Raw genomic sequence first — 27,308 nt, forward strand, 5'->3', positions numbered from 1 at the left:
ATTAGTTCTTAGAAGGATGAAAGTAAGAGAAGTGTGGTACTGCTAATGTGGCAAAGTACACTAAATGTAAACAGCAAACACAGATTTCCTAGGCATCTATTTAAAATACTCATATTCACTTTCTCAATATAAGACTCCATGTTATGTTGCATCACTGACAAAAGGTTGTTTCTATTTGGATTGAATATTCTGTCATTCATTTATAAATAAATGACTGAATGTATTTATTGCTGTAAGTTCTGAGGGTTTGGTTGAACATGGAGATCCCCCCCTGCCCATCTAGGATGGCTACTTGGTATGAAGTCAGGCTTCTGGATTCTTTTAAAAATTATTCTGAGAGCCTGACAACACTGATCTCACCTACACAAACAGACAGACAGACCCAGAAGTGAAACCAATTGCACTGTGGAGACATTGCTAGTCAGTCTTCTCATCTCTTAAAAATAACTAGCAATAGGAAGGTCTCTATAATAAAATCTGATGGAACCTCTTTACTAACATTATGTTTAGGGATAGAATGAAGACCTGTATTATGGACTATTACCAATAGATCAAGATTTACTGTTGCAATTGCATTTCTGGGCACATTATTTGATCTATAATATAAAGTTGTTTTCATGGGGTTCTATATCATAACTTTATAAGAAGTGGCAATCACAGGTATGTAAAAATGTCAATAACGTGTGTGTGTATACACACATATACAAATACACACAGAGAGGAGAGATTTCTACCATTTTCCATATTCTTTATTATCAAAAACAACATGGTAAAGGTATCCTTTTCATCTTATAGACGTGGGAAGTCTTCCCAGATTATGTTCCTCTATCATAGTAAGAAAATATATAAATCTTCTTGTGAATGTGTATCCCAAGGTGGAAGAATCAGAGCCAACAATTACATTGAACTTCTCTGACTTTATGGAAAGTAATATATGGAATATGATAACAAAACTGTATTTCAAAAATATAACATGTAACACTAAATGTTGGCTCGAGTTGCTGCTGTCATACAGGCAGGTTTTGTTTTGTCTTTAAACATTGGCTCTTGTAATGCATCAGATATAAACCACACATGTGGAAGCAAGAATTGTTTTCTATGAAGGAATTTTTGGTTTGCTTCTAGAGGAGAACACATGAAAACAATAGTTAATTGCTGGTATTTTAAAAACATATTTTATCTTTTACCTATATCACTGTACTGATAGGCAGGTCTCTCCTCTTATTACTGGTTTTTAAAATTTTCATCCTTAATATGTAGAATTTGAAATAGTTTTTAACATGATGCTATATATATATATCATGTATATTTTAATTATTAGAGAAATGGTAACTGGAATATGCAAGGACTATACTTTGAATGATGCTCTTTGCTGGTACATTATTAATTTATCTTTTGAACACACTGGCATAACTTTGCTTTGGAAGTTATTCAGTGTTTTGAAACACAAGACTGAAGAGCACATCAAGTTCTGAACTCAACAAAATGAGACGAGAGTAAAGAGTTTACACACACGCAGTTCTATATAGTTCACTTGTGCCTTGGAGGGATAGTATTATTATCATTATTATTAATAATAAAAAACACAATTTGTCCCAGTAGTACTGGCCACCCTGTTTTAAGAGTTTTAGGAGATCCCTGAGCACATTGTTTCTGACTCTTAACCCCAACTCCAAAATGATAGGGCTTCTATCGTTGATACCAAGATGGATTGTCATTCACAGTAAGTCAATTATAAGGTGCTTATTTACCCTTGTTTTTCACCAATCAGCACAAAGAACTGTCAGAAAATAACTTTTTATTATTATCTTAAAATAATAGCATTGGAAGGACATATGATTTAAACAATCAATGTTTGAAACAGTGGCTTTAGGATTATTATCTGGCTGCCCCTCAACAATAACAAGTGATTCGATCGACATTCCTTAGCCAAAAACAAAAGGCAAAACAAAAAAAAACAAAAAACAAAAAAACCCCAAAAAACTGTACAAATATGTATTTTTCCCTGAGGGATCAAGGTACACCCGCAAGTGCTCTATGTACATATTGCACTAGAGAGGAATGAAGAACATGTGCAAAAAAGCAACAATGAGAGAAGCTTACATACTACTTAAACCTTTTCATGAAAGATACTACTAGGTTGTTTTGCATTTTGGAATGTCGGAACACAACAACTAGCTATTCCTTAGTCTAAAACTAAAAACACACATTTCTACTATGGCACATTCAATGAAATAAAAAGTTTTCCAAAGACAGATAGACAAATTCCATCAAGAAAATAATACAAAGTTTGTTTGTTTGTATTTTTTTTTTTAGAAAATTACATTACTTTCTTTCTTTGTTTCACATTACAAAATCTTTTTTTCTTTACACAAATCACATTTTATTGCAGGAATATTTCAAGTGCCATCAAATATTTATAGAAGGGTTAAAAAAATAGAAGTCTCTCTAAAGTGGTCCAGACAAGGCTTTGTATAGAATAAATCTTTTTTTCCCCATCTTCTAGTTTTGATTTAAGTATTTTGAATACATTTTCTTTTCCATTGACACTTAGTAGCCTAGAAGCGGTCCGACGCACACACATCATACACATGCAAATCACACACACACACACACCCCCCCACTCCTTCCTCACCTGACCCTCAGCCCACCCCCATACGCTCACAGATAACTGGGTATCCACACTATAAAGAACAACCAAACTTAGAAGCAGTGTCTTAAGTCATGTTTTTCTTAAGTTAGAAAGGGTGAATTAGGATGCTGAAGACTTTAAAAAAAATCCATAGCTTTAATACACGTTAAGATGCTGAACACTTTAAAAAAAATCCATAGCTTTAACACAGTTGCAAACTGTCCAAAAAGCACTTTCATCTGTACTTCTGTTTGCACTGTGACCAAGGCCAGGTTTTTCACAATATAATAACCATTTGGACACCATTGGAACAGAAGGTATTCAGGCTTTGTACAAAAGCCTTATTTGCCTTATGTAAAAAAATTGTATAAAGGCATTGTAGCAGCGGGGCTGACAGTGATGTGGTTCCAATCCTTAAAAGACTATTGGAGATTGAAGTTTAGGAAACTTTAATTATAAAAACTATTAAGGATAATTGTTCTGATACCACCCAAGTATTTTATGTCATCACATAGGTGTTTTTATAATAATGAAGAAAGGAAAATGCAAAGTTTTTTACATCCTTTTCTGAGCTCCATATTTTTTTAAATTAAATTTATTGTTTAACATCAGATCCCAACTTAGATCCAAATAGTAGTCAGTTGTTTCCTTGTTTCACGGAGCATGTCTCTGTCTACAATTCCATTCTACTATGTCAATCAGTGGACTTGGCTCTTAAGCTCCACCCCTGCTTTTCTTTCAGAAACACCTGGGAAGAAGCATCATATTACCTATCTTGGTTTACCGTAAAAGCATTGTCACCATGGCATGACTATTACTGTGGTTACAGCATGATTTTTTAGGTACATGCAGAATCCTTTCTGGGAAAAGGAATTTCTTCTTAAGTTCATCATTATGTTCTCTCTCACCCTTAGAGAAATTCGATTAGCTTTTATTATTTCACAAATCGACACTGGAATTAGGTTTAGTTGCTCTTTAATGCGCTAGCACCTGAGGCTGGTCATATTCAGAAAGCTTTGGTTAAAAAGAAGTTAATATACTTTAATAAAACCATCCCCAAATTTAGTGAATCTGAATGACAACCAAAACAAAACCAAAACCAAAAAACCAAAACACAAAACTCAAACAAAAACAAAACACCATTTTCCCCCAGAGGAGAAATAATAGAAAAAAAATGGATAAATAAATAACTGAACTAAGCTTGGTACTCTTTTCAGAGTATAAATACTATTGATCTTTAAAGGAACTATGCTTACTTAAATTAAAGATTTGATTTAACCCTTCTTGCCCCAATATAAATACTATATGCTGACAGTTAGCATCTCTCTATAAACACATAAAATTTTACATGCCTGTAAGAAATTTAAAGGAATATTACTCTTATCTTCTATTTATGGTTAAACCCTTACTATGTTTTTGGAAAAAAAATTGGATGTTATTTAGGCTTCATACACACATCTGTGTGAATAATACCTTCCCCTTTTCCAAGTCCCTCAGGAAACAAGTCAGAAAAATCAGTGGAGTTAGAAACAGAGTGAAGTGCTCTGGGAAGCCCATGCTGGTAACCCAGCATGACGTGAAGAGCTGCAATTCCTGTAGAAGATTCCGCAGGGACCCCAATGGCAGAGGAGACTATTTCTCAGACATAAAGGGCTGCGTGGAAACTCCTACCTTAACACCCATCGGAGATGTTCCCTTTTCTGTACAAAATGGTCTTTGACCAGTAGTTTGAATCCCACCCCTAGTGCGACTAAAATCATCATCTAAATGCCTACATTCCCAAAAGGTCACTTGTTTTTAAAATATGCACACCTGTTTATTAGACTGTTCCTTTCCCCTTCCCCCACTAGGGATTATTTAAAAAAGAAACCATGAAATTAAACAAAAACAACTCAGTATTTCTCACCTGAACACACAAGCCAAATAATCTTCTAAATATTTAATAAAATAAATTACAGTCCACAGTTTCCTAGTGAAGATAAATACAAGAGTAAATGTTTGCAGCTAGCATCAACTTCACTTTAAAGGCTTAAAGTATTTAATATTTAAATAAGAGAAACTGGTTCAACATTGTATGCTTCCCTCACCCTCCTATCCATCGTTTTTCAAACATGGAGAGCAACATTCTTGAATTATAGCATCTATTGACAACAAATCTAGAATTAGTTCACTCTGAGATAAACTCATAAAGTTCCTAGATTATACCAAGAACATAAACATTCACAAAGTAAATGCTTCATGTCCTCACATGGGGAGTGTGCATTTGCTCAAGATATACTCTTTGGGTCCTTCTTATAATAAAAGCTAGATTCCAATAAATATTCTGGTTATTGATTTGTTCTCGAAGCATAAGAATTCCAAGTTGAGACCGAGTCGAGTCCATATTTAACTACTGAATTGTATAAAATGAGCTTCTTCTCCCCCTTGCCTCCATGAGGTGGCATTTTAAAAAGCCTTAAAAAAAAAAGAGCATGATGGTATACGTCCACCGCGCCAATCAGTCATTCAACTTTGTATGAAGCATAAACACATCTATCATTAAACTTACCAAAAAGCAAAGTATAATTTAGGGAGAGTTCTGTTTCTAATTCCAAATTCACATGTTAAAAAAAAAAATCCAACGTGGTGATTTCTAGATATGACCAGCCAGTCTTTTAAAAGTAATTTTGTAAACAGCAGCATAAATACCTCCCAACGTACCTTCCAAGCCTTCTCAGTTAAACTTGTGTTTCTGGTGCACATGCGACACGACAGTGAACACGCTAGCATTTAATTTAAAGAAAAAGGTGCAAAATGAAAGTGCCTTATCAATTCAACAGGAAAAGCTACACCAGTAACTACATTTTATATTACTTAAAACAATATATAAACAATATCTCTTTTAGCTATATATAGTCTTCATGCCCATTTACCCTGTAATATATTATAATGCTATTGTTGCTACTGCTATGGACCCTTTTCATGCCATCCTGCGGACTGGCAATAATCGGTGAAAAAATAAAAACTTCCTTCATGAAACAAAGAGCTAGTTGTGCAAAGTAATGCCGCAACCTCCGCTATGCACACCAGTCACCGATTATTGCTGGACTCTCTGTTGTTACTGACAGATTGGTGACTCTGTAGAAAGTCTGTGGGCAGTGAGCTACAAGAAAAGGAAATCCTCCGACTTTAGTACCCTCCTTCTGTTGTAAACAGAGGTCAACGATCAAGAAGTCAAGACAGAAAAAGGGTCCATATCTGTAGGCATAATGGAAATCATATGCATGAGAAAAACAAGTTCAACTTTTATTTGTTTTCATTGTTTCCCCTCCTTTGCCTGACCCCGATCACCAAAAGATGTGCAGTGTGTGGCGCTCCAGGTCTGTGCAGGGCCATATAAAGTGTCTCGGTTAATTTTTTTGTTTGTTTTTCATGTTTGTACTTCAGACATTCTAGAAGTGCTTAGGTGATAACATTTACCCATCAATTTGCATTGCTGGCTCAAATTCTGAAGTGAACAACTCCTTGTATAATGGAGGAAAATGAAGTCGCACAATGTCTGGGTATATTGCTTTAAATGCCATTAGCTTTTCTGTATGTCGTCCACATAAGGCTCTTAATGTAGACACCTTGCATATTAACTGTAAGTGAAGGAAAGGACACACCGTCAGGCAAGAACAGGTATAAGCATCAAAGATCAGGGAATCTGAATGATCTTTATGACATTGTTTATAATGGTGAAACACACTTAAAGCAACTTAAACATCCAATAGCAGAGGATTGGTAAAAATAAATGATGGCTGGGCGCGGTGGCTCACGCCTGTAATTCTAGCACTTTGGGAGGCTGAGGCGGTTGGATTGCCTGAGCTCAGGAGTTCGAGACCAACCTGGGCAACACGGTGAAACCCTGTCTCTACTAAAAAAAAAAAAAATTAGCTAGGTATGGCGGCGTGCGCCTGTAATCCCAGCTACTCGGGAGGCTGAGGCAGGAGAATTGCCAGAACCCAGGAGGTGGAAGTTTCAGTGAGCCGTGATCACGCCACTGCCAGCTTAGGTGACAGAGCGAGACTCCGTCTCTAAAAAAAATACATACATAAATGATGATATATTCATGTCATAGAATGCCAAGTATACATTAAATATGATTTTCAAGATGAATAATTTAATAACTAGAAAAGATGTTCATAAGCAGAAGTTGGCACAGCTTGTCAGCAGCAGACTCATACAGAACCCAAGGCTCTTGACTTCTCCTTCTACTCCAAGATGCCTTCTGCTCTACTTCCTGGAATCCTGCCTTCTACCACTGTGCGAAAAGATGTCTGGTGATAGAGAAGCGGGTGGGGGGCAGTGGTGGGTGGGTAGTGAAGGCACTGCAACTGGAGGTGATGGCATCCTCTACACATTTTATGCAGAACTGGCACTAGTTAACTCCGATAACTACACGTTTCTTTTCGATAAGGAGTTTTGCCTGTAATAAAGCAATGCTCTGTCCGAGCCAAATAATAGAGTCAGAAGGCCTGGATGGAGGTCCTAGCAGTGACCATTTACCAGCTGAGGGTAATGACACAATTTGCAAAATTACTTTTAGATTCCAAAGCACCTCACAAAGGCAAACTGCTTATTATTTTAACCCAGAATAACTTTCTCTAGGAAATGTTTTCACCAGATCTTGTCCACATGTTAAGTGCTGTTTATAATCAGAGATCCTAATGGTACTCTTGCATTTGGGCAAAGAGATGGAGAGTGAAGCTCCTGACAGGGCTCCTCCCTTCCACTTCCCATTCCTGCCCCATTTGCTCATTTAACAGGTGCAAAATCAAAAAGCAAAACAGCAATTAACCCCCAGTTACCACTTTCTGACCTAACAGGTGCGAAATCAAAAGCAAAAACAGCAATTAACCCCCAGTTACCCCTTTCTGATCGAACATAGCTATGAAGGAGAAAAAAAACAAGCAAACAAATAAGCAAGAAAACAAAACCAAAAACTTCTCACATAATAAAATACATAAAATAAGAAAGAACAGGGCTGATTGTTCTAAGACCAAATCATACTACTAGCAATGGCACTGAAGGATATTAGCACATTTAAAAAATTGGCATTATAATCATTTTTATTGTGAAAGATAATGATTGGTAAAAATGAAACCTTATGCTTTGAATACAGAGTAGTGATGGGAAATTGACAAAAATGCAAAAGTCATTTACTGTTGATGACTAATGAATTTAATGGAAGTAGAACTAATATTAGTATATATGGTCATCCTGATTAAGTCTTTTAGTCCTTTATAATTTCTTCCTAAATTCAAAGATTATAGGCTGGGCACACTGGCTCACTCCTATAATCTCAGCTCTACGGGAGGTGGAGGAGGGAGGATTGCTTGAGGCCAAGAGTTTGAGACCAGCCTGGGCAACATAGCAAGATACCCATCCCTACAAAAAATAATAAATAAATTAGCCAAGTGTGGTAGCACATATACCTGTAGTCTTAGCTACTCAGGAGGCTGAGACAGGAGGATCTTTTGAGCCCAGAAGTTCAGGGTTGCATAGAGCTATGATTGTGCCACTTCACTCCAGCCTGGGAGACAGAGTGAGACCCTGTCTCTAAAAAATAAATAAATTCAAAGATTATTTTTCCAGTTTATGTCAGTGCAGAATATTAACTCTGCTTTATACCCAACTTTGATGGAAGAGAATTTCTAGAATGTAACTCTTTTTCCTACATTGCCTTATTGTTGCAGGACACTTTGTAATCAACGATAATAAGTATAATTTAGACTGAATAATGAGTTGTGGCTCAACAGAATTTTTTTGAAATGGAAATTTATTTCTTTTTAGTAGCCTGTTGCTTTCTGATACTTTTGGGAATTGGTCATATGACTTACATGACCATACTGGCAGCATGATTTGTGTCAGGGGATAGTTCAGGCCATGCCAACTAGAAGCCTTTGGCACTCACCTTTGTTAGTATTCCATCTTCTCGGTGATTCTTCTGTAGGACATGTTGAAGAGCTAGCTGAATTTTCTGTTGCAGTTTTTCAATTTTTACCTTTTCTTGCAGCCATGAGCGATCTAAACATAAAAAAATGATATTCTTTAGCATTCCTCTGACATGGTGTCAGGATCCTCCTTCTCCGGATTCTTTTGATACAGATAATTATATCACAATGAATATTTAGAGACTCAGAGGCCAGTTTCATTCCTCTTTCAAAATTTCTCCTAATGGAGTGAAAAGTGATCTAAGGAAATTATAAAACAGGGTGTTAAACCTTTCCATTTTTACCAATACTTAAAGGAAGGATCCTCCCCTTCCAAAGGATAAACAATTAAATATGAGGCCATACTCATATGAGTGCAAATGAAACCACCATGGCCCCTCGAGACGTTCTAATAATTATACTTTGGAATGAAATATTCATTATCAATCCTGCTGGCTTTTTTGAAAAATATGAAAGTTTTCTTGTAATCTTTGTCAACTAAAATTGTCAATAGAATTCCAAGTGACTTAAGGATTGTTAATTTACGATAAAGTCTTTACGTCTAAGTCTTCCAAATAGAAGGTAGTAACTTAGCAAAAGTGATTATCCCCAAACATGCAGTACTGGTTGAAAACACAGATTAAATTCAGATAATCTAGTGGATGACATCTAAATGGATTTTAACAAAAAATAGGATGTCTTAAAAATCACGTTATCCTGGAGACTGGTGTTAAGAAAGGCAACCCTATTCTACCACAGCATTTCTCTTGGTATCAGGAGGTTAATTCTGGACTGGATTTTGTTCAATTCTCATTTCTTTACATTTTATCTGAAAGGCATGAGGTTTTCTCAAAAGAATATATGTTTGTGTTGGATGGGTGGAGAAGAGAGGGTGTTATTTGAAGACTTAAAATCCAATTTAATAAGGGTGGAGACCTCTCTTAGTAGCTCCCAAATATTTTATAGCTATTAAACGTATGGGCCTTGTAAAAATTCTTTATCTTAGACAATTCTAAAACCATTTTTATTTTTATTTGGTTGTCTTACCTGCTGACATCAGTACGAATGCAGAAAATAATGCAATTTCATCTTCAGTCAGGTGCATAGAACATAAACTCTTTCCAAATTCAAACACAAAGCTAATAAAGTCTTCACAACCTGCCAAATGAAAACAAAGACAGTTTAGAATTTTGGTTATTGTCTTAGGAGAAAAACCTAGGTCTTAGGTTTTCCTAAGGTTCTCCTAAGTCCAATAGGAAGTCTTAGGAGAAAAACATTGGGAAGGTGAAGAGAGATCTAGTGGTTGAAGATTAGAAGGAATAGTAGTAACAGTTCTACAGTATAATAGTTTAAAATCTTAAAAGAAAAATCTGTTTAGCCATCACCACCACTTCCATCACATCACCATTGCCACCATCATCCTCATTGAAAATAATGAGACTGAACTTTTGTTGTGTGATTACTGTGGCAAGTATTGCTCTAAGATATTTCTTTGGGTTTCTTCTTATTTTAAAACAGCTCTATGAAGCAGGGATTATTATTATCCCAATTTTAGAGGTAAGGAAACTGAGACTTGGAGAGGAAAGTAATGCACCTGTGGTCACACAGGTAGAAAGTACAGCCTAAGAAGAAGCAAAGCTAGGCTGTCTGATTTCAGAGCCTACAATTTTGACCTATAGAGTCTAATAGCCATATTCTAACTGATACGTTAAATTAACTCATTTTTGTTTTCAACTCTATTTCATCTGAAACATCCCAAAAATGTTAACAAATGACACATTCTGGTGGTAAAACTATTATAACTATTTACCAACCTGAAAACACAGAATGTGAAAGTCCCCTAAAATAATAATCCATTTTCCAAAAGACTGGTTAAGTTTGGCGTCTATTCCTTCAGATTTGCATATTTTACATATAAATGTATATATTTAAATGACAGTGTGCTACATGACAGTTCATTATATATATCTTCTGTCATATAACTTTTTAAAAAATCACTCATTTTAGATACTTATCCATTCTTCTTAATAACTATGTTCATTTTATTTAAATTATAGAAATCCAAAATTTATTATTAATTATTCTGAGACAGAGTCTCAATCTGTCACCCAGGCTGGGGTGTAGTGGCACGATCTCAGCTCACTTAAACCTCCACCTCCCGGTTTCAAGTGATTCTCCTGAGTCAGCCTCCTGAGTAGCTGGGACTACAGGCGTGTGCCACCATGCCTAGCTAATTTTTGTATTTTTAGTAGAGATGGGGCTTTGCCATGTTGGCCAGACTGATCTCAAACTCCTGACCTCAGGTGATCCACCTGCCTCGGCCTCCCAAAGTGCTGGGATTACAGGCATGAGTCACCGCGCCTGGCCCAAAATTATTTATTATAAATTATATGTCATGGTTTCACTTAACTATAACTTTTATTTCTTTGATATCTGCATTTCAGTCTCATTAATGGTTACTGTTTGAGGGGGATGGAAGGGCAAAGCTTTTGCCCTTTGCTTAATTTTATGTATCAACTCATATCCTAAAGGTCATCTGAATAATGTATCACCAGCAAATCTGGTTTCTTAAAATCTGGAAGGGAACTGGAAGGACACGTCATATAAATCCCTTTGATTACCAACTAGATAAAATGAAACTACATCTTTACATGTAATGTAGACAAAAAACTTTTGAGCTATATGACTTTTCTACAGTGACTAACTAGAAAGTAAAATAGGTATAAAACCCCTTAATTTTTGTTTCTAAATAAACAGTTTTCATTTTGTCCAAGCAGAGCTTTCACCCAACCCGCATCTTTTCCTATAGCCCCGATTTGAAGAAAAGGCACCTTGATATCCCCTTACCTAAGGATTTGAAGACGTCGGGGCTGGCATACTTCCCATCAAAGTACACGGTGTTGTTCTGAGAGTCAAAGGCACGGCACATTCTGATAAACACCACCTCTAGAGAACCTAAGCAGAGGCAGAAATGGTTTGGGTCATTTGGGTCATCCGATGTTAGTTTGTTTCTAAGGTGCTCATGTAGAGACTCCTTCTGAGACAACATAGTGGGTGTCGTGTGCAGTTTAGCTAGCGGGTTCTCAGTCACATCAGCTGTCTATCCAAAAGGGCAGAGTTTTCTATGTAATTAAAAGACTCTTGTGCTGAAGCTAAGCCCTGTTTAACTGAAGTGAGGGTTGATTTATAAATTACTTCCTTAGCACTCTTCTATCTCGCAATGCAGAGTCTCAGAGTTGCTAGGAAAACATTTATTCATATGTACTAAAACCAAGAATCAAAAACAAGTATATCTTTCTGAGTTCTATTTCCTTCTTCGTAACGTCATAAACTCGGAGGACTTGGAGTGTAGAAACAAAACACAGGTGATGGGAAAATTTGGGAATGCAGGTGACCTTCAAATTAATCTTTTCACCCAGAAGAGAAGCAAAGTGGGGGGAATGTTTCCTGAATATATCTCAAAACCTTTTAAAAGAACTCCATTTCTGCTAAGAAAAACCTGAGCTATTATCATTGGAGAAAAACTGTTCCTGACACCTTCCTTACCAAGCATTTCTTTAATCAGTGGGTGAAAGCAGGTTAGGAAGAGATCTCAGAATTCACTTGCAAAGCACATACCTGCTTTTAGAAGCACAATTTGATCATTTTGACACAGTTCCATAAATCCATCAATGCGTTTGGCAAACTCCACCACATACTGTATAGCTTCTGTAATTTTGATGGCACACAATTGCCACATCACCTCCCGCTGCTGTTAAAGAGGGAAACACATTAACATCCTCCAGGAAGATGTTAGGTTTTGTAGCAGAAGCTGCAGAGTTATGAAAGCAAAGCATGCCTCTGCTTTAGCCCTGGGCCACGAAGAGTGGCAAAGTAGGATCTTCTTTTTTTTTTTTTTTTTTTTTTTTTGAGATGGAGTCTTGCTCTGTCACCCAGGCTGGGGTGCAGTGGAAGGATCTCAGCTCACTGCAACCTCTGCCTCCTGGGTTCAAGTGATTCTCCTGCCTCAGCCTCCTGAGTAGCTGGGATTAGAGGCACCTGCCACCACACCCAGCTAATTTCTGTATTTTTAATAGAGACAGAGTTTCACCATGTTGGCCAGGCTGGTCTTGAACTCCTGACCTCAAGTGATCTGTCTGCCTGGGCTTTCCAAAGTGCTGGGATTACAGGCATGAGCCACCATGCCCGGCCTGGATCTTCTTTTAAGTAATTATTTTGCCTTGGGAAATTTAATACCACTTTACTTGGGGGAAGGGAGAAAAGGAGGAAGCAACTGAATTTATTGTGCACCTACTATGAGCTAGGTGCTTTATGACATCCTTGTTTTAATTCACTTTCATAAGAATATTTTTTCTGGCTGGGCACGGTGGCTCACGCCTGTAAACCCATCACTTTGGGAGGCCGAGGCAGGGGGATCACTTGAGGTCAGGAGTTCAAGACCAGCCTGGCTAACATGGTGAAACCCTGTTCCTACCCAAAATACAAAAATTAGCCAGGCATGGTGGTACACACCGGTAGTCCCAACTACTTGGGAAGCTGAGGCAGAAGAATTACTTGAACCCGGGAGGTGGAGGTTGCAGGGAGCCGAGATTGTGCCAGCAGCTTGGCGACAGAGTGAGACTCTGTCTCAAAACAAAACAAAACGAAAAACTAGTGGATATGGGAGCTAGGATTCAAATCCACTCTGACTCTAAAATCCCATTTCCTATACTTTGTTGCTTCTTACTGTTTTCTTGCTTCTCCTTTGTAGCTTTGGCTGCTGGCATTACCTGCTACCTCAAAGGCAAACAAAGCAATGTGTTGCTATTCCCCAACATGTCCTATTAAATTGCTTTTATATTCCCACTCTCCATTTCAGTTACAGAATGATCTGGATCTGTTTTGTTGCTAACTTGTTTCCCCAATCTTAATTTCAGACTGTTTCCACCGATATGATGGGGTGGAAGAAACACTGAATTAGGAGCTAGGAGTCAAGGTCTGGTCTTGATGTTTCACTCTCCAGACATGCCAACGGATGTTAGTTTTCCTCAAATGTAAAATGGATTCACCTAGATAATCTTGTTGATCTGGGTGTTTTATAGAAAAAGGCAAGTAGGGTACTATTGGTCATCTTCATATTGCTAGGTTCAGACTGGAGTTATGATCACAGCTTCTAAATTTTTTTGTATATACTCCCTAATACAACTTCCAGAAACATGAGGCCTCCTTGTCAACTTCCAGAAACATTAGGCTGAGATTATTTTACATGAACTTCCAGACCTTAAAATCTTCCATTGTGATACTGAGACAATTCTCAATTCATTTAGGCTTTTGGAAGCTGCTTAATCTATTCTCCTGTTGACAAATGGAAGGAGGTATGTGTATACCTAGAAAGCACAATAGAAATTATTTGCTATTGCTGAAATTTTGCATGCAGGCATCTCAGTTAAATGGCAAAGCTTCAAGTACATTAGCAGCTTTGGAAAAAAGATATTTAAACAGAAACCTGATGTCATTCATTCTTTGGTCTGTGTGAACTCTTGACCAACTTTCCTATACCAACACCCTTCCCAATATTGCCTCAATCCTAGGAGGAAAAATTCCTCAGATCATACCTTGTTTTGATAGTTCTCAATTTCTTCCTGTAAAAAGGTCTGCCACGTTATCTGCTGGAGCTCTTCTCTCAAGTATTGGCAGGTTTCCAGATGCGATTTAGATATATTCTGTGCAAGGTGTTCTAAGGAGAAAACGGGAGATCACAAACATGAAAAGCCGAGTTCTTTGAATAATTGGTGATTTAATATTTGCTTTAAGAAATAACAAGTAGAAAACAATGTGCTGTGCGAGTTTTGACTGTCTTTACACATTTAAACAAGTAATTTGGATCTGTTTTGTATTTGGGAACGTGAAGGAGGATAGGGACTTTGCAAAGCCAACATTTGAAGATAAGACTTGGTGACTTCAAAGACCCTCCTAACTTTGCCCTTGTTCTGTGCCTTTATACCAGTGTCTAGGAATGAAAAAATATTGACCTAGATAGACATAGGAAATGATTGACGTGGTGTTTCTTCTTGGCATTTTTATGAAGACACATCTGCCACATAACATTGACCTGGGAAGGATTATTCTTATTCTTGAAAAACTAGAAAATGATATTCTTTTATGGTGACAACTAGGTATTTCTTTTGTTTTTCCTGCAAATTGCAGAACAAGCATTACTGAGGGCCTACCATGTGGCTATGCATAGTGTAGTTGTGAAGCCACAGACTCTGGAGCTAGACCATTTAAGTCTGTATCTCACCTCTGCTGCTTACTAGCTGTGTGATCTCGGGTATGTTATTTAACCTCGTTGTGCTTGGTTTCCTCATTTCTAAAATGAGGGAAATGGTACCTATTTCATAGGGCTGCTATGAGAATTAAATGAGTTGAGCCCTTAGAATGGGGAGGATTACTTAGAATGTGCTACAGAATATTAGTTATTATTATACTTGAGTGTAAGGAGTTTAGTTATTATTATAGTTGAGCGTAAGGAGTTTGAAGATACTAAAGACCTAGAGGCCAAAGAAGTTTTCTCTAGGAACTTGTAATCTGGTGAACACGTATGAACACACTGGAAGGACAATTCAAGTCTAGATAATAAGGTATAAAGTTGAATTACAGAAGAAGAGAAATAAAAAAGTACTTGAAACTGTCAGAAAAGGAAGAGATTGGCTGGGCGTGCTGGCTCACGCCTGTAATCCCCGCACTTTGGGAGGCTGAGCTGGGCAGACCACTTCAGGTCAGGAGTTCAAGAGCAGCCTGGCCAACATGGTGAAATCCTGTCTCTATTAAAAATACAAAAAAAATTGGCGTGGTGTTGGCCGCCTGTGATCCCAGCTACTTGAGAGGCTGAGGCAGGTGGATCACCTGAGGTCAAGAGTTCGAGACCAGCCTGACCAACATGATGAAACTCTGTCTCTACTGAAAATACAAAAATTAGCTGGGCGTGGTGGCGGGTGCTTGTAATCCCAGCTACTTGGGAGGCTGAAGCAGGAGAATCGCTTGAACCTGAAAGCTGGAGGTTGCAGTAAGCCGAGGTCACACTACTGCACTCCAGCCTGGGCAACAGAGTGAGACTCCCTCTTAAAAAAAAAAAAAAGAAAATTGTATCTGGGGAAATGGAACAAGCAGTTTTGTGCTTGGTGGATTGGAGCACAGAGAAGCTCAGGCAGGAGGACCACATAGAAGGCTGCTAGAATCTAGATGCCAGGAACTAAAAATTTGGAGCAGCTTGGTAATAATTGTTCTGGAAGGGAAGGATGATTAAAGAAGTATTTTTTAAAAGAATTGACAAAATCCCATGAATATAAAACCGTATCAAAAAATGATCCCTCTCCCTAGGGTTTTGAGTATAGAACAGGCAAGTCATTTTAAAAGAACGGTGCTGAATGCAAACTTGGCAACACTAGGGAGAGTATTTGTTTGGAAATTTGTTACTGCTTTTGTCAAACAGAAGCAGACTTGTTTGTGTGAAAACAGAGCAGGTTCACCTAAATGGAGCTGGAAACCAGAATCTCCTTAGAGACACTGAAACATAATAAACCTGAATGGCCCTGCTTGGCAACACATAGACACTAAAACAGCATGAATAAATAACATAAAAAATAAAACACAAAGGAACAAATGTAAAGGAAAGAATGAGAAACTGAGAGTGAGAGGGAGAAGCCAGTAAATTACGTGTCTTAGAATCAATGATGCTGGAGAATAGGTGAGTAAAGACAAAAATAATGGGGAGTAAGAAACAAGAAAATACATAAATAAGGTAGTGAACTACCTCTTTTGGGAAGAACTCTCACTATATAAGATCGTTTCTACAATGTAAACCAATTTTTGCCGATAAAAAAATGATAAAGATGAAGAGTCTTCACAGGGAAGTAGGGGGGGATGCTGTGGAGTGAAGGATGAGAAGAGGCTCATGTCATTTCCTTCCAGGTTATGTTTCATTTCTAGTTAATAAGATACTTAGCATCTTGTGGTTTCACTTTGTCTTAAGAAACTGTGGCCACTTATCCCTACCTATTTAAAACAGCCAATAAAAAGTGAGACAACAAATCATGCAATGTACATGACATACCAGTAGAGGGCAGTGGTTGCATTCACACCATCTGCTCACCAACAGCCTTTCATTCCAATTCATAGTTGATTTGGCAAGTGTAAGATTTTAGACACTTTGCTATTTTTAAATCTCCATTTCAGCAAAGGCGAGTATGATCAGGCTGAATAAAATTCGAGAATTTAAGCGTGGTCTCTCAGATAAAGTCTGGAATAGTGAAATACCTTGGGCTAGGAGTTAGGAGACCTGGCTTCTGTCTGAGCTCAGCAGATAATCTATAGTCTACCTCACTTTGTGATTGGGGCAAGTCATGTGCCCCAACCATGATTGCTTCAGCAATACAGCCAGCGCCTTGATACTTCAGATGGGAAGTCCTCGCTTCTGAGTTAGTCACAGATTTTCTTAGTGGGAAGGAACTTTAGACAGCATCTGGTCCAAACTGTCCTTGTTTAACAAATAATAATGACATTAATAATTATGATAGTTAACACATATAGCATTTACTATATTCCAGTCCCACATAATTTGTGTCTATCCTGAATATGTATGTTTTCTCACTTAATCCTTATAACAACCCCAAGAGAAAGGTACTAGTATTATCTCCATTTTACAGATGAGCAAACTGAACCACAGTGAAGTGACTTCTTCAAGGTGTCACAGCTGGCAAGTGGCAGAGCTATGATTCAGACACAGACCTTTATATTCTAGGAGCAGAGAAACTACAGCTCGCAGATGTTACGTGATGTATACTGGGTTGTATAACTTATATTAATGCTAGGACCACAACCCATATAAGCGGATTTCTTGTCTCATGCTTTGCCCAATATATCAGTTGTCTCTCCTGCGCAAAGCTTTAGATATCAATTATAGTAACAAACGTAATTTGCATTTAAAAGAAAACCTAGGTTGTTTATCTGGAATGTATATTCAGGTACTAATTGTACACCAAGGGCAAAATTTCCTAGCCAAGGATGAAGACATATTTTTCACTAAAAGTAATAGGTTGTGCATACTACACTTGAAAGAGAGAATTGGACTTAGGATGTGTTGGTTTATAATTTATTTTCCTATTATACAATTGGTTTCATTTGTTTAAAATCTGATGACAAAGTTTAGCCTAAAATGAAGTCAAGAGTCTTAGTTAAAGAGATAGCAGGCTTTAAGCCCCAAAAGAAATACCAGGGAAATTTAAGTAGCTTTGGAGAAGTAGCAACAAGACTTGGGCCACTTTCATGATACTCTTAGCTCCCTGAAACACTTTGCATGTATAAATGGGATAAGAGAATTAGAGCCCAATTATATACTTTCCAGATAAATGCTAGTTTAGTTTTGGGTTTGGGAATTCTCCTAGTGATGATCTCATTTAATTTATCGTGGAAAATGCCACAACACCTGTGAAAAATCCCTAATTTAAAAGCACATAGAGCAAGCATGAGGGGGCAGGGCTCCCAGACTGCACTGGAAAGTGAGACCATGGAAGAGGAAGCTGACTTGTCCGGGAGCCTCAGGGAATCGGCTCAGCCATTTCTGGCCCCACTTCGGTATCAGTGCATTTTTTAGCCAAAGTGCCATGTTCAAGGGCAACGCTTTGCCTAAGGCCTATGGATTTATTTCAGGAGTGAATATTTGAAAAGCAAACAGGACAGAGTCACTAGTATTTATGGTAAGGTGGAGGCACACCTAAAGTGAGTCAGGTCATTTTTCATGGTATGTCAGCTTTCAATCAAATCTTTATTCATATCTTAAAATTGTACTTTCATTACAGTTCTGCTTAAGGCTCAGCCAACCAAGATTTCATGACAAAAATGGAAGGTTTTTGTTCTAGTTCAAGAAAAAAAAAAAACAAAAAAAACCAAACCTACCTCTGCTCAGCTTGGCTTCTAGTTCAGAGGTTTCTCTGTTAATCAAAAGAGCTGCAATACACCTTTTAATGCTGTTCGGTGGTTAAAGACCAGGCTTAAAATGTCCCCGCTCTTGAGGATTTAAATTTAGACCCATAAAGAGATGCTTGTGTAAAAACCGTAAAGAACATTCAATTTGTTCTATTTGGAGAAAGATTTTACTGGAAATATAAATTTTCACTTAAAAGATGTTTTATGGGGTGCAGAGGTAGAGAAACCGTCTAAAGAACACAGCCATTATTTCTGTGAACTGAGGATTTCTGTGCTCAAGTCTGAACCTGCTGTTTCTTTTCCATCTGAAGTCTTCATTCTCTCCTCGTATTAACTTAGTCATCTCCACAGCAACTAATTGAAATATCCCAAAGGATTATAACCTTGTGTGAGGAACCACCAGGAGGAGCAGATCAAATTCAAAAACTACAAAGGTTCTTATCCAAGTTTTTCTAATAATAGTGCTGTACTTAAAAATCGATTAAATATAGCAGCGGATGTTAACACAACTTCCTTGAAATGGAAAGTTGCCCATTGTCTGTGTTATCAACATTTCTAGGTCACATCTCCCAAGAAGCAGTAATGTTCCAGCAATAAGAAAAGGACAGTTTTTTGTCTTTTGCATGGTGAGCCTTATATGAATTACATCAATTTTGTCACCAATATCCATCATCAGAACATTTTGGTAAGTAAAGAAGCTAATTTCTGTTGAACATTTATATTATATATCAGAGTGGCAAAACTGAGATGCCTACAGGGGCTGTGTATATGATATAAATGGCGGGAGTCGGGTGGGCCCATTGAAAGGTGTAATCCCCTGGCTGTTGCCAGTTGGCTGTTGACATTCACAAATGTTGGCCCAGTGTAAATAGATCATTTTTTTCCCCTCCCACAAGAAGCTAAAAAAGCTGAACTTTTGGGTATAATTATCCAAATTTAAATATTAGCAACTGATTCAAAAATTTTAAAATTCTGCCCTGGGCAAAAAAATATGTCTGTGGGCCAAGTTCAGTTTGTGGACTGCCATTTTTTTTTTTTTTTTTTTGGTCACCTTAGGTATAAAGCAATCCTTGGAATATAACTAAAGTAAACCACTAATGAAGTTAATGTCGCCATTTCCTGAGCTTACAGTTTTCTGCAGAATTCAAAGACTGCTTCCGTTGGTTTTGTCCCATTTCTAATTCTGAGAGGTCAATGTATGTATTGGATAAACCATGGGAAACAGCGGAGGGTCAAAAGCAAGGGGGCAGGGCAGAAAATTAAGTGGCCCAAATGGTAAAGGTGAATTGCATCATTTAGCAGAACTCATTAGAGGAAAGTCAGACACACCCCTTTTATTTCAAAGGGCATGAATAGAGCATCCCAGGAGAAGCATGCATGCCATTACCTAATTCTGCCATGGACACTGTTGGGGAAGTCTCGCCGTTGGTGAACGAACAGTAGGGAAAGAAGCCTGATGCTGGTGTGTAGTCACATATTGGTTCTGGTTTGATTCCATTGATATCAAGACCTGACTGGTCTGGGGAAGGCTGTATGTCCAGGTAGAAGCTGCTGACGGCGGAGTCTGCCTTACTCCCCTCAGGGGTGTGCCCGTCAATGTAGTTACTGAGGTCGTCGTGAAGTTCCGTCAGCCCGTTGGCTGAGATGTTGTAGGTGGGCGTCAGCGGCTCAGCCTCTCCAGGCTGCTGCTGGTGGTCGCGCTGCTGCTGCTGCATCCGGTGTTTCTGTACTTCTGCATACAAGCTGTCTCTCTGCTTTTTTGACATTCGGCCAAATTTTACAGCTGGAAGAAAAAAGCCAAACCATACTACATACAATGCGCTTTTCTTCAATATTCTCTCCTGCGAGCTTTGGGGTTTCCTTTGAAGTCTCACACAATCTCAATCCAAAACTGCATGACCACAAAATAAGGACATATTCAGAGGTGAAAACAGTTCCAACCCACACAGACTCGCTCCAGCTCCCCAACAGCAAACACACATCCCAGAGAAACTCACGCTTCAGAAAGAGGCCTGGTGCAGGTAGGAGGGGCCCAGAGAGATGCCACTTCTGTTTCCCTGCTGTCACATCCCCCTTATTTCCACTGGGCCCCACTGATAACTTAATGGGCTTGTTCACTCTCCCCCTGTGCAGCTGGCTTAGGCTACCTCTTTCCCATGCTCAGACCAAGGCACAGGGAAGCAGAGACTCACAGGGTTCATCAAGGAATAAGCAGTCAAACCTCAGTGTTCATTCAGTTCACCATCTTGTATGCTCCGACAGTTCTCCCTGATCAAATGGCCAATTCTGCAGCTTCATTGTAAGGTCAGAATGAACTGGATGAGGCCTCTGTAATTCTTTGAATTATATCAGAGTACCTGACCTAAGAAGCCCCCTCCTCCACTCATGGGTCATGGGTCATGGCAGCCCCTATGGAACCCTGAGACCCATCTTTATTTTTATTTATTTAGTTATTTTGAGACAGAGTCTTGCTCTCTGTCACCCAGGCTGAAGTGCAGTGATGTGAACATGTCTCACTTCAGCCTCAACCTCCTAAAGTTCAAGTGATCCTCCCGCCTTGGTCTCCTAAGTAGCTGGGACCACGTGTGCACACCACCACACCCAGCTAATTTTTTCACTTTATGTAGAGATGGAGTTTCGCTATGTTGCCCTGGCTTGAGGTCTGGAACTCCAGGGCTCAAGCAATCCTCCAGCCTCATCCTCCCAAAGTGCTGGGATTACAAGTGTGAGCTACCACACCCAGTCAGACCCATCTTTAAACACTTTCTGCTGTTCCCATTTAGCCTCAAGTAATCACAGCATCAGGATTTGGAAAGGATAAATATGGTATTATAATATAAGATCCTTATAATGTATAATCCTTGTTGGGCAGATTTCTGTTTGTAATGCTTCTCTTTGGGATGTGTCCCCATATTTAAAGTGGAGCAATCACTATAGTAACTTTCCAATTCATTCAGAATATCAAATAAATTCTTGTGAAACACCAAGATAACGGAAAACAAAAACAAACAAAAAACCCTATGATTTCCTGGTCTGAATTCTTCCATGAACTCATTTATTTTTCAGCTAGACTCAGCCTTTGCTGGAGGGACTTAGTTCTCCTAATTGATTGTGGTTGAATTTATAGCTGATGGGGTAGATGCATTCATCCATTTGACTATGATCGTAGTTATAAGAGTCTAGGGCAGGAGGCAGGATAGATGGACACGAAGCTGGGAACCAAGGCCCTCACAGTGGCCAGGTGGTGAATTCTTTTCTTGCCAAAGAGGATGTGCTGTCCTTGTTCACAGAGGAAACAAGTGAGCTGGAATACTGGTCACTTTCCAGTTTCCACAACTCAGATAACAAACTTGGGTGGGGCTGCTCAGGCAGCAACCAGGCTGATGTGGGCTCTGAATTTCAGAACCATAATTTCATAACCTCCAGAATTCTTTCTATGCCTACAACAACTTGTGCTATTTCTTATATGCAAAATTTTCAGAAGGCATACTGAAGGTGCTTAATTTTTTTGAAAAAAATTTTCTAGGACACCCAAGGGGCCTAATACCCACAAGTGAAACTTTCTGCTGTGACTCCACAATTATGATTTAACTTTTGAATTAATATTAATGACAGTAATTATGTCCTGTAAGTGAAATAAAGGGACCAGCTCTTGAGAAAATGCACACACAACTTGTGATTTAAACTTACAAATTGATGAGATATACCTAACTTTGTCAGTTTAGTACCAACGGAAGATGAAATCTGCAGAGTTGCATGTCACAGGAATTTCTGAGAATATGGTGGAAGTTCTGTGATTTGTATCTTCCAATGTCAAAAGCTTCACTTTTGTAGTGGTGCACAGAGTGCCTCTTAGAATACGAAGGAACAAAAGTGAACTCATGCCTATGTAGATCTACAGGCGCTAAGAACATCAGATTATGGGGAAGGCAGACTGTTGGAAAGCCTGCTCCGCATTCTGAAGTATTTTTCCACAGGCTGAAATTCCATTGGAGGAGACATTTTCCTTCAAAGGGATCTCTTAAGAGAGCCAGCTGGTATATTTGGAAAAATCCTTAAAATGGACCCGCTGTGCTTTCTGCCCAGTTTCCACGTATAAGCATAACTGTCTTGAAATCTGGTGTTGATTATTCAGTGCACTTAAGATAGTTTTCCAGGAAGATCTTGAAATGTTTTGTACTTGAATGGTAGATGGTCTCTATTCCTTAAAGTAGCTTCATTTAATGAAAAAAACACTTGTCATTGAGCCATGCTTTGCACTATTTTCACACATTCTGTATGTACAAATATTTGGCTTTGGCATGTGATTCAAAATATCCAGTTAGCATAAAAGCAGCTTCATCCCAACCTCCAATAGACTTACTAGTATAAAGCAAGTAACAGTTGTGGTTCACGTTTCCTGCGGGGGGAAAATGCCTAGAGGAGGCATCTTTATTAAGGCCTTCAGATGACACTTACCGTCAATCAATCGACCTACCTATAATGGCTGAAATATCAAAAATCTGAAGGTGTTCTGACCACAAGACACTTCTCCTCCACACCACCCCCACCCATCAGCCAGCCAGCTGACTCTGAGGAGGAGGAGGAGGAGGAGGAGGAGGAGGAGGAGGAGGAAGCAGCTGCTGTGAGTTCCATGTAGCTGCCAGAGGAGCACGGAGGGCGGGGTGTGAGGTGGAATAATGAGGAGGGGGCAGGCGGGGCAGATATTGGCAGATCTGAGTCCAGGTTTCAGAAGGCATTTTCACAACCCCGTGCAACTGTACAACTCAAGCTGTGAGAGCTCACCATCTCGAGACATCCCTACGGCAAGGCATTTCTGTAATCGACAGTGCTGGCAGCGGTTTCTACTGGTTCGATCAATCAAACAGTTCTTCTGACGAGGACAGGAGTAGGTGGCATTGCTTTGCTGACTTCTCCTGAAAAAGCCCTGTGATATGGTTATAAAATACAAAACAGGTTAGTATCAGAATGAGTGGTATGATACTAAAGGCAGGATGCTAAGCACTGAGCGGCATTAATATTTAATGGAGAATTAAACTCGTAGCAGAATCATCCAGGAGACCATTAATGAAATTAAAGTCAATTCTTTTTCCTTGAGTAAAATTGATCCCCAGAGCCTAATCCTCCATCCCTTATACCTGCAAAACTTTCTTTAACTTCAACAGACAGTTGCCCATGTAAAAGGCACAGGACCAGGTCCTTGTTCTTGGCTTCTGATGATCAAAAGCAATGTGCCTGATGGAATTATACAAAGGGACTTACCTTTAGCCTTCATCTCCAAGAGAGTTTTTGTAAAATAAACACAGAACACTTCCCTGGAATATCCAAGTTAAGGAAAATGCAGCCACACCATAACCTAGGGCACTGTGAACCTGGTGAACCATGGTAATCTTCACTAGCTCACTTCAACACATGGCCCTTTAGGCGTTTCTCACTCCCCAAGTCTGAATCTACTATTGCAAGCATTAGATAACACTTGGATGGATTATTTTGGCAGATCAATCAGATTGGGAATATTCCCTCATCTCATCCCTGACAGTTTAGAAATACCACATGTTCAGAACCATGGCCTTTAAAGATTGAACAAATCCAGTCCGATGCTCATGAAGTTCCTCTCGTGTCAAGTGCTGTTTGGGAAATGAGAGGGGATACAAAGATGTATAAGGAGCTACTGACCTCAATAACTTTATTTCTGTTTGTTTTTGCTAACTTCCTGAGCTGTATTCTTAGCTGATTAATTTTCACTGTTTATTCTTAGAGTGTCAAGTTTTCCTTTTAGTGATGTTTTAACAGCAACCCAAAAGCTTTACTATGTAGTATTTTCATTCTCATTCAGTGAAAAACATGTTCTAATTTTCAACAGATTTCTTCTTTAATCCAGATGTTATTTAGAAGCATATTTCTTAATTTCCAAATACATGGGGGCTTTTTTTCGGGGGAGGGAGCAGGGTCTTGCTCTGTCACCCAGGCCAGACTCCTGGGCTCAAGCCATCCTCCTGCCTCAGCCTCCTGAGTAGCTGGGACTATAGGTGCACACCACCATGCCTGGCTAATTATATATATATAAATAAATATCTTTTTTGTCGAGATGGGGGTCTCACTGTGTTGTCCAGGCCTGTCTTGAACTCTTGGCCTTAAGTGATTCTCCCGCCTTGGAGTCCCAAAGTGTTGGGATTACAGGCATGAGCCACCTTGTTATCTTTTTATTGCTGATTTATCTTTCAGTGGTTTTGCAAGCTAGGGATGTATGCAGAAAAAACATAAAGTAAGTAGAGTCATTTCCATGAAGCAAAGCCATGAAGGGTACAAAAGAGAATTATTACCTTCAAAGCTTTAGTTGTGAAGATAGATGACCCCAGTGAGGGCGACACTAGTGGGGAGAGGTAAAATCCTAAAGAATTAACAGAGTGGTAGGCACACTGATAAGGGTGCTCTCCCACCAAACGATTTTTCTGCAGGTCAATTTGGCAGTTGTATCAAAAATTTTTAAAAAGCCTACCCACTGAGCTAGCCTTTTAAGGAATACACCTTAAAGAAATATTAAGAATGGTACAAAGATTTTCCTACAAGGGTGTTCTTCACAGTACTATCTATAATATAGAGAATGTAGAACGATCCTAACTGTCCAACATTACTGAATTAAAAGAGTCATATTGTATACTCATACAATGGAATTCAACCACTACAAATGGTATTTCAGAAATATTATTGATATAAAAGGTGATAAAAATATACCATTGAATGTTTAAAAAAGGAACTAAAGAGCTAAACATAGTATAATCCAAGTTTTGGGGAAAAAAAGGACACCCATATATTTACTATAAAAGAAGATTTGGAAAATTATGCCCCAAATTGTTGGCAGTAGTTGGTGGGGCCAATCAGATTTTAATTTTCTTTTTGTTTATCTGTGCTTTTTTTTTTTTCCCCCTACAATAGGCAGATGGGAAAGTATGTGGGCAGCTTGAGAAGAAGTGCACCTGCCTTCCTTTGTAATGGCTGGGGGCCTTTGTCGACCAAGTTGATGTATATGACCTCAGTTTCCAGTTCTTTGGAAAATCCAACCTGGGATGGGACAGGGCAGGACCCTGACTTCTCACTCCTCTTGCTTTCAGCCAAGCTGCTTGCTAACCTTGACATGGGCAAGGCTGGGGGCCTCATGTCTCAGACTTGTCTCTCTGTTGCACTTTAACTCTACCCTCGATCAAGTCCCGCCTCTTCTGTAAAGCAATCTCTCTCTTCTGAAAAATATCTAAAGCTATGTTTTTTATTTTTATTGTTTGTGTGTGTGTGTTTCCCCTGTGAAAAGGAAGTGAGAAGAAGTAAAGCTTTCTTTGGGGCTTAGTAGAGAGAATTCAAGAAAATATAAAAGGTCACAGGGGCAGATAATCCTTAGAAAGAGATACCAAGAGATCAGCTGTCTAGGTATTCATTTTCCTCTGAGACACATAATCTCTGTCCAAGCTGAAAGGTGTTTATCTCTTCCTTGAGACTCTCCCACTGTTCATACCCTTGTGTAAAGGCATCACTGTGGATGCTTAAAATCAGGAATGTATTTGCTTTTCCTTTAGCTGAAGTTGAGTTTTGTTTGCTTCACATTAAGCCTGCTATAGTTTCTTGTATGATCACCGAATATGGGGAGTGTCTGAATGATCTCTTTTTTTTTTTCTTTAAGTAGAGCTAGTACTTGAGGGCTGCCATGCTATTTCCTAGATACCTTTTCTGAAGACCAAATCCCAGCAACTGTCACCTTTCTTTCTAGGCTCTTTTCCACCTTGCATATTTCTTCTCAGAATCCTCTCCAATTTCTTCACTACTTCTCTTTTTTTTCTGTTTTAAAACTGAGGCAGGGTTTCGCTATGTTGCCCAGGCTGGTCTCGAACTCCTGGGCTCAAGCGGTCCTCCCACCTTGGTCCCCCAAGTAGCTGGGATTCCAAGTGTGAGCCCATGTATCTGGCATTATTTCTTCATTTCTTTCAAAAGTCTGAAATCCCTAACTAGACATCGCTCTTGAATAATGGTTGGGTCATTAATGAAAAGGATGCCACTTTTTAGTTTGCACACACACATTAAGTTAACTTCCACCCAGCATTAATAAAGTCCAAGACTGTTAACATAGAAGCCATATATTAATCATCAATTAGTTCTGCTTTAAGGGCATGAGGATGATGATGACAGATTATCAGTCTTACTGAGTACTTGTATTAACCATATCTTTTTATTCTGTATTTTGGATGCTGACATCTTAGGGCTTTGCAGATACTGGAGGGACTGCCCTTGCAGGGCTGGATAATGCCTACATACAGCAGACAACCTGCTGTCAGCCACCTCTCACACAAAACCAAGCGGGCTAGAGCCCACACCCAGGACACCTTCTTCATCAGGCCCTTACGCTTCTCACCATGATTCCCCTGCCCTGGTCACCCTAGGGCTAGGTACCAGACAATTAGGGACAGCCCCTACCTCCTAGCGCTGTCTGTAATGATTCAGACTAGCCACTTATCCTAATCCTGCTCATCCTGCTGCACCTTCCTTCCAGTGGAAAACACTGTGGAGGCTCTTGGCAGTGTTTCCCCACATCCCTCTCCCCTTCACTGATCCTGGTGCTTCCCTGTGTGTCCCCTGTATGGCGTGGCATGGGCCCTGTCTCTAGGGATTTGTGAGTCCAGCAGTGCCTCCTTAATCGCTGTTTTGCTTTCCTCGTTTCAGTTACTTGCATCAGCTGCAATAAAAGAATATTAAGATATTTTGAGAGAGAAAGA

At 39.1% G+C, this 27,308-nt stretch overlaps 1 protein-coding gene and 1 long non-coding RNA gene across 6 annotated transcripts in view; one reads left to right on the plus strand and one right to left on the minus strand.

Annotated features, from left to right (window-relative positions):
- The window catches only part of LOC129014107 (uncharacterized), a 41,831-nt gene that overhangs the window by 2,832 nt on the left and 11,691 nt on the right, over positions 1-27,308 (plus strand). Inside the window, exon 2 of the long non-coding RNA XR_008494124.1 lies at positions 19,109-19,234. This is a non-coding gene — a long non-coding RNA (uncharacterized LOC129014107). The remainder of the gene's footprint in view (positions 1-19,108; positions 19,235-27,308) is intronic.
- RORA (RAR related orphan receptor A) overlaps positions 1,782-27,308 on the minus strand; it is a 735,085-nt gene continuing 709,558 nt past the window's right edge. For all 5 annotated transcript variants that reach the window (XM_054451117.2, XM_054451120.2, XM_054451118.2 and 2 more), the window contains 8 exons: positions 23,335-23,476; positions 19,937-20,332; positions 14,181-14,302; positions 12,205-12,337; positions 11,434-11,541; positions 9,634-9,744; positions 8,568-8,680; positions 1,782-6,252 (listed from right to left, as the gene is read on the minus strand). In XM_054451117.2, coding sequence (XP_054307092.1) covers positions 6,088-6,252; positions 8,568-8,680; positions 9,634-9,744; positions 11,434-11,541; positions 12,205-12,337; positions 14,181-14,302; positions 19,937-20,332; positions 23,335-23,476 — 1,290 coding nt within the window. In that variant the 3' untranslated portion in view covers positions 1,782-6,087. The remainder of the gene's footprint in view (positions 6,253-8,567; positions 8,681-9,633; positions 9,745-11,433; positions 11,542-12,204; positions 12,338-14,180; positions 14,303-19,936; positions 20,333-23,334; positions 23,477-27,308) is intronic.

This window comes from Pongo pygmaeus, chromosome 16 (genome assembly GCF_028885625.2).
Source record: "Pongo pygmaeus isolate AG05252 chromosome 16, NHGRI_mPonPyg2-v2.0_pri, whole genome shotgun sequence".
NCBI lineage: Eukaryota > Metazoa > Chordata > Mammalia > Primates > Hominidae > Pongo > Pongo pygmaeus.